The sequence below is a fragment of the Rhopilema esculentum genome, chromosome 13 (genome assembly GCF_057945365.1).
Source record: "Rhopilema esculentum isolate cy_ngs chromosome 13, ASM5794536v1, whole genome shotgun sequence".
NCBI classification, from domain to species: Eukaryota; Metazoa; Cnidaria; class Scyphozoa; order Rhizostomeae; family Rhizostomatidae; genus Rhopilema; species Rhopilema esculentum.
In genome coordinates, this window is record NC_142827.1 from 1,624,683 (window position 1) to 1,638,145 (window position 13,463).

Below are 13,463 nucleotides of genomic sequence, written 5' to 3' on the forward strand. Positions count from 1 at the left end.
AGACCTCTCTCCTGACTGGGCAAAAATTTTGCTTTACAATCTGTAAATAATTTTCAATAACCCACTAAAATTTCCCTATTTGTTAATGACACAAGCTTGTTGTACAGAAATGAAAATATTAAAAATCGTGAAACTTCTGAGAAGTATATAATATTTTAGATCGGCAACTTGCTAACGAATTCTCATGAAATATTTCAAAATCTATCTTATCATACACCTTAGACAAAAGATAATTAAGCATTACGACAAAATATCTCTATTATCTTGACATAATTAATTGAATCTTACCTGTTATTCAAAGATTATGTACATCAAGGCAATATATGGAATTCTCTAAAAAGGGCGATGGCCATCTTATTACTTAGAATTTTGTTAGAAATAACAAGAATTATAAGAATTATAGGCTATTGTTTGCTGTAAAAGATTATCTTGCCGGTCTCCCAACAGAGAGCAAAAGTGATGACGTCACATTAGCGAAGAATTTTTTTACTTGGACTATAAAATCAAAGTACGACCAGCATATTCTTCCAATAGTTCAAAAAAGGAGTTGAATCTAGTGAAACAGATTGGATGAGGTCAGTGAAAAACTAAACAGAGAGTTGTTTTGAACTAAACAGAGAAAACTAAACAGAGAGTTGTCCAGAGGTTTATTAATGTTAGAGCCATGACCAAATTGCAGTAGTTTCTGATTCACATTCTTAAACTCTAAACATATATTTTTACGACGCCATGTTCATGACGTCACTCTTCAATCGAATGAGAAGTTGCATTCAAATATAAGTTCTTGGCGCTTCTAGCAAACAAGACTAGCAGATAACATCAAGGTATAGATGTCTTCCTTCACTTTTCGTTTCTCATTCTAATCAAAAAAATTCATTTGATAAATTATTCATGAATTTGCATAACAAAACAATTTAAACAATTTTTTTGCGGTACAGAATTTGAAAATGGCTTTGAAAAAAGCAAACATTTTACGACATACTAAAAGCTTTTTCGTCTGACACTCCTCAGAGCATAAAACGTCATAATAAGGGTCCGAAAGAACACGATGGAAAAATATATACCCAGTTGTGGATCGAAATAGGCCAATCAGAAAAACGCAAGCACAAGACCGGTATAGTTGACCAATCAGTGCCGTGAGCCTAAAGAAAAATTACCAATGGAATCCAAGAGAGAAAACGAACTCCTTTTGTCCACACAATGGCGGCTTTTTCGTTTTTATGTAGATTGACTCCAAAACTGCTAGATGGAAGGACGACCGGGCTCTGCCAATTATCCGAAACATGTCGTCATTATAGAGTTTTGCACAATCTGGGTTGTCTAAAAGATGTTGACCAATGGCAGAATCACTTGTTTTAACAGTGTTTCTAGACCTACAAGATCCTACAAGATATTTTTCCATCGTGTTTTTTCGGAACCTATTCTGACGTTTTATGCTCTGAGGAGTGTCAGACGAGAAAGCTTTTAGTATGTCGTAAAATGTTTGCTTTTTTCAAAGCCATTTTCAAAAACAATATAAAAATTTGAAATAGCGTAAATATGGAGGTAAAGAAAACGCTATTAGGACTAAGTGTTTTTTATGCCCGTTGTTATAAGAAAATCGTGCTTTTTAATTGTTTAATACCATAGGAAGAGAATAGAAATGACTAGTGCTTTCAAATATAGTGCAAGATTTGTTGGTGATATCCCTAAGGTAAGAACAAATTTTGGCAACACCCCTACTTATGTTTACTTGGATTTCTACGATATTCTTATTTTTTTCTTATTTGAGAGTAAGACTTATAATTGCATGTATTGTTGGAAAAAGCAATAAAGAAATTTTTGTCAAAAAGAACAGTCAACAGTTTGCTTTGATAGCAGCTGAGTAACTACCGTAATTTAAGCAGCTGAGTAAATTAATTAAACTAATCAATTAAAGCGAAAAATATCAAAAGGATACCGTCTACACAATTCATAGAAATGTTATAGCAGGCCAAGGGTCAGACAATACTTTTGAAAATCTTCAATTATGTTGTTAACACACTAAAAATCTAGGTGATCAGCGATCTCCAATTTAAACTTAGGCAATTAACGTCAACGCAGAAACAATTTGTTCAAATAGAATCGGACAGAACTTGCATCAGATGGAAGGAGATTTTCAAGAGATGAAAGGAAGAAGGTATGTCAATATCAAACCCAAGGAGACACGATGTGTACGTCATCAATACTAACGGATGTTCCCAAATTGCAAGGAACGATTTCAGGAACATTTGCTCTTCTTCAAGGACCAATTAACATCATTTTAAATTGCCTGCTGATTTATAGTTTACACAAATCGAAGCAACTAAGAACGGTCTCAAACAAACTAGTTCTCTTTTTATGCCTGTCTAATTTGGGAACAGGCGTTTTTACCTTTGCCCCACTGGGGGTCATGCTGGTGACTGGTAGCTATCACTGTACTGTGGTCAAAGCTGTGGAAATCACGCTTTTTACATTTTGTTATGCATCATTCTTCATTCTAGTCTGCATAACAATCGATCGACACATTCACGTGGCAAAACCGCTTCTGTATCAACTGCACATGAGCAACTTTCGAATGAAGGCCATGATAGCTTTGTGTGTGGTGATTTCACTTGGAATAGCAATTATCGTGTCAACTTATCACTCATTTTGGCTGCACGCAGTGACAGTGGTACTTGATATCGTATTTCTATTCGCGATTACACTATTAAACACGAAAACGCTAAAAATTCTAAAGAAGCGCCAAGCAACCGTAAAACAGGGGTGTAATGGCTTTGCATCAAACAGGGATGTAAATTTTCAAAAAGGCCAGTTGAGTGCAGTGAGAACGATCCGATTGGTGCTACTTGCTGTTTTTTTTACCTACCTTCCTTATAATATCGTGTCTCCAGTTTTCATATTCTATGAATTCAAGCAAGAAAGAAACCCACATTTGACATTACGTTTTTTTCATTATATGTGCAGCGAAATCGTGTTGGGCAGTGGTATTGTAAACTCGCTGATTATCATCCAAGGTAACACGAAATGCCGTAAAATTATATCTTCGATTCTGAAAAGAGGCAGAGTAGAAAATGAGTGAAAACCCAAAGTTATTCCTGTTGATATCATTTGAGAGGTTCAATGAAAAGCATCTGGACAAACAAAATGCATATTAAATGTTTATCAAACGCAAACAAAAACTTTTCGGTACGGATCCATGAGAAACAAAGTTAAATCCAAGTTTTGATTAATGTTCATGCAATTAGCTGTTGTTACTCTTCGACAATAGAGTATGCTGTTTATAAATAAAGAATAAGTTTTCTTGTAAGGTCTTTATATCGGAATAGCACTTCTAAGCAATATTAGCTGTCATTTTAGTGACTGTTCTACCACAATGCTCCATGTTGTATTTCCCACTTACAAGAAACATATGATCTTTGTGGCGTTACTCAAGTAATCAAGGAACCCATCACTAAAGTCACTTTTGATATACATCTTCCTTGATTGAGCAAAATGCAACAACACATCAAGACTTTGTTTCTTGTGTCAGAAAGCATCAAGGAGAGTTTAAGAGAGAGCACAAATATATATTGTTTTTATACATAGTCTAAATATTAGATTGACAAAAAAAAGATACAATGACGAAGACGTTTGGAGCATGATGGGCATCGCTACCGATCATCGGCCTTCACAAACAGCAGTACTGTAGAAATCAAGGCTATACAAAAATCCTGTTTAGGTCACTCCTTAGGGATGGCCAGTTAGATGGAAAGATATAGAGGTTTCTGCTTGAAAAGAAGATAAAATGTCCTGCAATTACTACACATTTAATGCTGAAAGATTTAGAGAGAAGATTGGAATGTTGAATAAATGTAACTAGTTTGGTAATCGGTTTTCAGTATCTACAATTCCGTAATTCAATAGGCACGTTTAGTCAACTTTGTCTCGAAAGGTATGACCGAATTTGTGCGAATTTAGTTCACGGAGGCCTATAAAAATACATCTAGGCAGTTAAAAATTTAAGAAAAGAAGCATTACCGAAATTATTTCCTTGGTAGCGTCCATTTCTTTGTGCTCTCCTGGTCCTTTTTGACAAATTTCTTCATAATTGATTGTTGTTATTTCGGGAAAGATAAATCTTGCTCATTATCTATAACAAATTGCAATTCAGTTATTATCGAAAACGAGCCATTTGGTAAGACTCTCAGACGGACTGGACCCCCCTGTCAGGCCTTAATGGGAGTACCCCCCCCCCGGGATTCGAAGCCACTTTTTTTTCAATCTTCCTACAAGTTGGTGGCATAAGCTGCAGTCCTTTCAAAAAGGTCTAGAAAGCAGTGCGGTCCAATTTGGGATCGATCCGGTGTAAACACAATATATTTTAGTAACTGAGAGTTTACTGACTGAGAAAATATTTTTGGTTTTCTCAGTGTACTGGGCAACTTCCTGCAAATTTGATTGAATAGAGCATATTAATTAATCTTTAATTATGCATCTTTTATCAATCTAGCTTTGGTTAACATGTATTCGATAAATTGTAGATAGATTGCTGAATTGCATGAATATGAATTTAAACTTCTGCGAGATTTAGGGATCGATCCCAAACTGGATTGGTCCCAAACTGGATCGGTCCCATTTTCTCTGTGTGAAGAGGGTCTAAATCCATTGTTGCAATGATTGTTTCTATTGCTGTTTCATTACATTTTATTAATAAGATTAATCTCTTTTCTTCTAGATGTTCGTAGTTCAATTATATACGTACACATGTCGCGTTGCAGTGTTTAGTTTTGGCTTTTATGTAAGTTGTAATGACTGTAAAACGTCACCAGTTGATGCAGAGTTTCAATTAAATTTATAAATTGTATAACATGCCCCAGCTGGGGGTGTGCATTAGAAGTTGATTGTTTTCCACACTGAAATATTGATGATTATATACTAAACAGAAAGATCCCTGACAAACCTCACTTACTCTCAGGGGCGCCGACCTAAAAAGTTAGCTGTGCAGTAGGCAAATTCAAGGGCCACGCCCATGACCGCATCCATAGTCACACCCTGTATACTTGCATTTGTGTTAAAGTATATCTGTTGTGTTCTTAAATCAAAGGTGACACAGGTTGCCCCTGTCTTTAGAGTGATAAAAAGGAGGATGACTCTAGGCAAATCTCTGTTCTCCATGGTTTTTCTGCCATGTTTATTTCAGAAACTGCTGTACAAAAAACTATAAAAAACACAAACAAGCTTATTTACTGGCATCAGTCTGGAGTACGAAAAATATTACTTGTCTAATGAAAAACACCAATGACTTAACACTAACAAAAATAATATACTGGGTTAATTTCATTGACCTAGATAAATGTTTTGTTACTGTGGAAAAAATTAAAAAGTATGGGGTTTACTATGGAATTCTGAGGGGTTTACTATAGATTTTCTGGGGATTTTCTCTAAATTTCAAGGGACCTTCTATGGGTTTCTCAAGTTTTCAAAGGCATCTTATTACCATTAAGCCATCGTCACTGGATCAAGAAAAAAGTCATTGGAATAAAAATTTACTGAGTGTTTCTGCACAGGGTTTTGAGATTTCATCTGGCCATTGTTCAGCCAGCATTTTTTCATTATGTGTCTTTGTGCATTTGATAGTGACCAGAAATCCTTGGATATCTGAAGGTTAATGTTCTTATGACACACTTTGCATGTAAATATGATATCCTTTGGTCGCTTGAATCCTGTTGCCTCCTGAGAAAGAGAGTAAGGGTCATATAGTTACAAGAAATTATTATCCCAGACAAGGCAAACACAATAAGGGCAGGGGGAGGTCACTGCTCCCCATTTTCTGCAAAATCAAAGATTTAATTTAGCCCCAACTTTTATAAGGACAAACACATCAATAACTACCTGTATTGCCGTATAGTTTACGTTTGAAAAAGATATGTAAGGAAAAGAAAACATAAGTACAACAAATGGCTAAAATCATTCATAGTTGTGATGTAAAAGCATGCCTTCTCAAGCATCCTTTTGTAACAAAGCATTTTAAACTTCCTCCACAATCCCCTACAAAATAATCCTTCCTACTAGTCTTGACAGCAACTACTGCAACACCAGACAGGTCATTTTCCACCACAAAAAGACTGAAGCTCTGGTTTTGCACTATAATGCAGCAAAAACTATTCAACCAGTTGATGATATCAACTTATCCACTCAAAATAATTTAACAAATCAAATGGACTTGGTAGAAGAAAGACACATTCCCCTATACACAGCCTGGCCTTTCGAGGTGTGCGATCACCCTCATGCACCTCAGTGCCTGCCTAGATAACTCAAAAACTCTTCATCAATTTATAGGGTAACAGCCCACCATAGATTTTCATTGGCATTTTGAGTTAAACATATTTGTCACATCTTAAAATCTATTTATTTGGGAGACTATAGCTTGTTGATCATCACATAGAAATATCACAGACATTTTTGTCTATACTAAAGAAAATCATCCACTTGAAAACAACGTTCAAACATTGTAAACAAATGCAATTGTCCAACCATGCACATGCTTGATCTGGCATGACCCCTAGCATTAGTGCTGACATTTGTTCATTTGATAGAAATAGAGAAAATATCATGTCTTTTTAACAAGATTACCTCACAGAGAGAACAAAACATTACGGTATTCAAATCCCATTATTTGAAAAAAACAAAAAATCAGAGACTCAACTAACAAAATTTTAGTTTGCTCTGCAATTTTAATGTTGAAAAAGGAATGTACCAAGCGAGGCTGACATAAAAAGTTGTGGTGATTGATGAATAATAATCAAATTCAAGTGCGGATGGATTTCTTATTACAAAACAGAGCAGATAGAACATGTTATTTTTTTTGTTCAGTTGCCGTCGAACTTGTGAGGGTTTTTATGAATGCGTGCAAAAACTTTGTTGATATAGTTGACATTTTTTTGAAATTCCCTGCCTGACTCCAACAAGGAGAGTGATTTACCACCCACCTGACAAATTTCTTAAAACCAGGTCTTCATACAACCAATTTTGACAATTCACATAAAATGATATATGAAAACCATCAAATAAGATGCTGATAAGCATCCAATTGCCTTGTATTTTTGGTACTTAGATATAAATTATTTAAAAAACATACTAAGATGTCACAATAAGTCAACAAACTTAAAACCCACAATATCACCAAAACCCACAGGTAAAAAAGACAAAATACAAGATATCCGGGGTACATAAAAAGAAGATGCCAGTGACTTTATTGTGCCCCTTTTGATTGCATGACCAAATAATCAAAAATTTTAATGATGTGGCAATGAAAATAATTTTTAACAGCTTTTATAACATTGAATCTCAATTTTCTGAACTTTGTTTGGTCAGAAATTTACAAGCTCAAGCTATCTGGGCCTCAAATTGTTGATGTTATGCAGCAAAGGTCAATTAACAAAAGTTGGGCTTCTTTCAAAGCTTTTGTTAAAATGCATTTACATACCATAATATCAAAAGTCTGTGCTGGCTCCTCAAATCCAAACTCTTTTAACTTTTCTATGCAGTTTTTTTGTTTACCTATCCATCTAGCCATTCTTGATGCTAACACCGTGACCTGACATAGTCCAATTTCATCCCATCTTCTTGTTACTTGTGGTATCTTTTCAAGTTTTACTTTTGGTTCCAAGACCCTATCTGTCTGAAAGTCAGTTGTATTTGTATCTAATGATTTGCCAAGTCTATCAACAGCATCAATAAACTTCATAAATGTTGGCTGGAATTATAAAAAATGCTGTTTATCAAAACATAAGTACAACCTGATGCCTACATTGATACATTTTCTTAAGCCAAAGAATGGGATGAGTATGCATTTTTTTCATAATTTAGAATATAAAGTACATTGGTTCAGAGTCAAAAGTCTAAAGAAAAATTTAAAATACCTCTAATCCAGGTAAAAGCATGACTTTATTAGGACATTTGTCGAACACACCAAACATTGCCTTTTTGTCCTCAATGACCCCACTCATCGACTTGACAAATTCAAACATTTTGCTGATCTCGTTTTTGTCTGCAAGCTTGACAATAGACTCTCTTTTTGTGTAACCAGAAAATTCCATTATGTTTTTTAAATAACTTCCACATGGGAGAATCATATTCCATAACTCTTGAGGAATTTCCTCACCCTTCCTTCCACTGGCCTCATCTTCCAACTCCATTACTGGAAACTGAGCACGATCTGTTGTTGTTATCATCAGGCTCCTACGCAGTAACACGAAAGTTTCTCGACTCCTTCGGCATGGGAGTGTTTTTTGATCTTTTTCTAAATTTCCTACATTTGTGAACACGTCGTTTCTGCTATTTCAAAGGTTTCCGGAACTCATAACTAATGAAACATTTGAGTGATTGAAGGATTTTCTGGAGATTTTTAAGGTTAAGGGATTTCCGAAGATTTTCTTGAGAATTTCCGGATTTCTTTGGATTAACAAAACACAATGTAATGGCTCTCGGTTGAGGCAACGCAATTTACACTCTTTTTTATAAGAACAATATTATAAGAACACGAGCCTCAAAACTGGTCAAAAGTTAAAAAAAATTAAGAACAAGCTGAGGCTGAGCTTCTGCAAAATGCAATTTTGAACAACGTTTTTTCTCAAAATCGAGGATTTTTAGCGATATGTGGGTGCTTTCGGCACTTTGTTAGCAAATGAGGCCTGAACACCTCCTTAGAGCGAAAAAGCTAGCAATAGCACTGTTTACACCCTCTTAATTTAAGAACAAATTAAGAACAATCCAGCCTCAGATTTTCGAAAAAATTAAGAACAATCAGCCTGAACTTAAATTTACTGGTTCTTATAAAAAATAGCACGGCTTTTGCAATGTACGAAGAATGTGGAGGAATGGTACTTCGATATTATGAATTGGCGAAGTGGACAAAACTGATGATGATGATGATGATGATGATGACGATGATGATGATGATGATGATGATGATGATGATGATGATGATGATGATGATGATGATGATTGATGATGATGATTGATGATGATGATGATGATGATGATGATTGATGATGATGATGATGATGATGATGATGATGTTGATTATGATCGATGATGATCGATGATGATCGATGATTGATGACAACGATGACAATGATGACGACAACGAAGATTCCAAATGTATTAAAAGTCTGAACTTTTCTAGATGCGCTTCCAGTCTGTTTCCCAGACAACTAAAAAAACGGTGGCACGAGCTATGACTCGCCAAGATTACAGAACTCAATTATTGGGGCTCTGTGAGTGGAACCTAACTGGGATTTTGTTTTTTGATATGACGAAGGACATTTTTTGCTTGATAACATAACACGAATAATTATTCTTATTCGGTTGCTTTATCAAAATGCGTTTCGCAGATTTACACTTTCTTGATAAAAAGCGGGGAATGCTATGACGCAGTAAGTTTACAAAACCGAGATCTTTGAATTCCACTATCAACCTTTGCAAGAAGGAGAAATCGATGCGTGCCTAACGATCCCTAACGACCCGCGCTGACAAAACGGTTCCAGCATAATGATCTCACGGCAGTGCAATTACTTGATTACGAAGGTGAATCTTTCGTACGTAATTGTGAGCAGCCAAACTTTTAATTTCGTAAACTTCCTAGTTGCGAGTGCAAAGATTTCTTCAACTCGGCAATTCAAATATTTGATGAAGAAATGTAGTCACACACAGATCCCAAAATTATTAATTGGTCATTTTCGTAACTGTTGGTCTGACCTCAGACTTTTAACAAATTTCCATTGTTTCTATGTTTTTCCTACACCAAACTACCTTATCCAACTGGGTCTGAAGAATTTGGAATGAATTTTGGATAAACCCTAGAGAAAACTGGAAAGTACCTGCAAGCATTTTGCAACAATTTTGCATAGCCTGGAAACTTTCAAATAACTTTCACCGACTTTGCAAAACTTGGGAAAAACTAAACAGATTTGTAACAGTTGCAGTATATTCGAATTTCCCGCCCTTGCTTCAGACTCTTTAAATATCCCGAGTTCCTTGCATGAAAGTTAATTCTTGCAGAAACTCGTGGAACGAGAAATCGCATATTCCCGCACTTTCTTTTGTATCCCACATAGCAAATTCCAAATTATACGTCTAATTATGTTGACGCTTGACAGGATGAAAGCACCATTCTCGATTACGAGAAGTTTCTGATCTATTCTGGCTACCGTTCAACATGCACGTGCAGAACCAATTTTAACTGCACAACGTCATGAGCAAAACTAAAGGTGATTGGTCGAATCTAAGAGGATGACCACAAAGGGGATCTCAGGCTAGCAGCCGAACCCAATTTAATAGCACGATTATAGATTAGCGAACCTCAATTGCCCACTTAATCGGGAAACTCACGATTCTCGATTGTTCGTTTGAGAAAATTGGGAAAATCCTTTGATTTTGGCATTCTATGCCTGCATTGTTTCGATTGTCTCCCGCCTTTGAATTCGGCTTCTTTGTTTCCATTGTTGAACTCATCAAAATGCCGATCCATTGTTACACAATTGGCAACAATTCTACATATATATATATATATATATATATATATATATATATATATATATATATATATATATATATATATATATATATATATATATATATATATATATATATATATGGATGCCCATCGAGCTGAGCAAAATCCCCCCTTCATGTACTCATTCTTCGTACATAAAAAGAGTGTACTCCCATTGTATGACTGTTCATTTTGCTTTATAGGTTCGTAAATCAGCTCATCGTGCTTCGATCTTTATCATACCCTAGGGGTTGGTCTTTTTCCATATCTTCCAGTTTCTATTTGTAACTAATGCGAGGTAAATTTCAATTTTTCGAGTTTTGAAATCTAAAATAACGCCTTATTAATTCTCAAATTTTAAGGTGTTTTTTAATAGGTAAAATGTACGTGCCTTTTTCTTGTTTCTAATCTAACCTTCAGGTTTTCCATAAGTTTGGACACGAATCTGTCAGTACTTTTTGTAAAATATATTTTGGTAACTATGTCGCCAGGGACGCTGGAACGGCCAAGGCACAAGGGAGCAGGCTTGAGTAGAAGGGCATTCGAAACATAATTCCCAGCTACTAACAATTCGTTCGTAACCATCATTTTGTTTCGATCTCAATCTATTGTAGGTATCATGAAAATCGGCTAACTTTTGAATTTTAAAAAATCGGTTAACTATGAAATTTTAGAAATTTCGTCATGAATGAGGCAGTACCGTCAGAATTTCATATGAATATTTTGATAATTACAAACAGCTGGTGTCATGGGGACTTCTTTAAAAAGGCCTTTTTGACCACCCTTGCCCCTCCTATCAAAATGAAACAGGGGCAGTTGACCCCCGCGCCTCCTCTCCGGCGTCACTGTATGTCGCAGATGAGTTTCATTCTACTTGATCCGTCCACTGTATGCTAAAAAAATACGCGAGCTATTTCAGTTGCTGACTTTAAAAGACAAGTTCTTTACCTGACGGGTCAAGAATAAGAATTGAGTACATTAGGTCCTATTAAAACTATAATTTATTGTTAAATCTTGGTTTATTATATTGCATTCGTTTGAAGTGGATTGCTTTTTGTCATTCATACTTGTAGCTCTAGCTCTTAATTTCCTCAGTAAGATTCCACGTATATCTTATCTGTATTAGCATAGTAATAGTCTCTAAGACCCATTAATACTATCAATGTAGGTTGACAAAAACGACAAAAAGTCCCTCTTTATTGTTTGAGTACCACAACAATTTCTTCTTAAAGTTTTGATAGTCAATGGCATGCTAAAATCAATTTCCGATGTCAATGGATGAGTTGGCTTTGCCAATTTTTAATAAAATATCCATATATGGACATGGGGGTTATTAGACGTCACATGACAAATTAAAGCTCATTTTACTACTTTAAACGTATTTCTACCAAAAAAGATAAACTATCCTCTATATTCCACTGCTTAGCCACGTTTCTCCTTCGCAGAGGATAGGCAGGAACTTCTTCTGATTTAATCCCCCCCCCCCCAAAACAGCGGCAAATCCCCGTTTACCATCATGACTCAATATCCTTAGTTAATAAAGAGCTCGAAGCTGTGAATCAAAATTTCCCGCCCCAAATTGGTACTCCCCGCCGATTCCGTCTGGTCCATATCCGTCTGATCAATTTGTTTTTGATAATTTAGGCCTTTCAGGTGAATTGTGATAACTACAGGATGGACAAATATAAAAAGTTGAAATGCCCCCCCCCCCCGAGCTCTGGTATGGAAAATGAAGTGCCATAGATTTCAATACTCGACGGTTTGGTTTCATTAAGCGGATCACGACATAATATTGCGTTTATACATGTTTTCAGTAACAATAAACTTGACTCACCATTCCGGCCCAGAACTGACTGAGGTAGGATCCAAAACTCTGATGTTACTCTGTTGTAATCGCCGTTTGATTTCATGATTTCAAATGCACAAAGAGCAAGGTTTGTCTTCAACGGTAAGCACTGGTTGATTTGATAGGAACACGAGGAATTCTCATGGTAGTTCGCTGCATGTACGGGGCTCCCGTGGGGGCGCGGTTCACGAATTCCCGCACATTATTTGAGCACTCAATTCCAGGTAAATCACGCTTAGGAAAATACGTATATCTCGCTGTTTCAAGTTCTTACACAAGAAAATATGACAAAAAATATGGGGGTGGGAGTGATCTGTTCAGCAGTGCAATTCAAGTCACACTGATCAAAACCCATTGGGTATTCTGGCCTTTCGATTAATTCTAACAATAATTTCGAATTTGTTCAAACAAGGATTCAACATGTTTGAAAATTTATTCCTTATCCTTGACATTGCGGGGTCAGCAGAAAATAAAAAGGGAGTTTGTGTGCAGAGCTAGCCATAACGGCGTGCTGTCTAGCCATTGAGAGTCAAAGGCACAGCCAAAGGCGCAAAAACGTCCCCTTTATGCATGATTTCAGCGCCATGGTCCTCTAGATTACTGTGACAAATATGACCAATCCATACATGAAAGAATGACAAATATGACCTACACATACCTGATCATCCCTTCCCCTTCTTTAAAAATTTTGGTGGACCCTATTTTTACAAATGTTGGGAGTAACGGTCTTCATACCCCCACTTGGCTCCGCCACTGTCTCTTGGAAAGCTGGCAATAATAACTGTAGCGAGAAAGATTGAAGCCAACTGCTCAATTGATTTTCCTAGCACCAAGTTAGCAGCTCGAGAAGAAGATAAATTTGTCTATCGACGTTTCTATAAATTTTATTCGTGCTTTTAACCTTGAGAATCTAACTCCCAAATCTTTGTATGCAGATCTCTTTGAAGGGCAAGTAACTTGCAAAAACTCCAGAAGAGAAAGCATTAATAAACAAAAAATTCCATAAAATATTGATTATTCATTCTAATGCAATGCGTTGAAACGATCGAGTCCTGGGAATAGGGTGGTGCCCAGTCCTTTCTC

General features: G+C 36.1%; 1 protein-coding gene across 2 annotated transcripts; it reads right to left on the reverse strand.

Annotated features, from left to right (window-relative positions):
• Positions 1-5,205: 5,205 nt before the first annotated feature.
• LOC148958587 (uncharacterized) lies at positions 5,206-8,494 on the reverse strand. 2 transcript variants are annotated; one of them, XM_089112040.1, is made up of 3 exons: positions 7,902-8,485; positions 7,466-7,735; positions 5,206-5,712 (listed from the first exon to the last, which is right to left on the reverse strand). In XM_089112040.1, the coding sequence occupies exons 1-3, from the start codon at positions 8,211-8,213 to the stop codon at positions 5,479-5,481; spliced, it is 816 nt and encodes a 271-aa protein (XP_088968166.1). In that variant the 5' UTR covers positions 8,214-8,485; the 3' UTR covers positions 5,206-5,478. The 2 variants fall into 2 exon arrangements, with proteins under 2 accessions (XP_088968166.1, XP_088968167.1); XM_089112041.1 differs by lacking the exon at positions 5,206-5,712 and adding an exon at positions 5,729-6,027 and having other exon boundaries at positions 7,902-8,494.
• Between the last annotated feature and the right edge of the window lie 4,969 nt (positions 8,495-13,463).

Bases quoted from the DNA above. Each gene is read 5' to 3' on its own strand.
- LOC148958587 (XM_089112040.1), bottom strand. From the start codon at position 8,213: ATGATAACAACAACAGATCGTGCTCAGTTTCCAGTAATGGAGTTGGAA. The intron at 7,736-7,901 runs GTATTTTAAATT...TTATAATTCCAG, and splicing joins TGCTTTTACCTGGATTAGAG to CCAACATTTATGAAGTTTAT. The intron at 5,713-7,465 runs GTATGTAAATGC...TCTCTTTCTCAG, and splicing joins CACAGACTTTTGATATTATG to GAGGCAACAGGATTCAAGCG.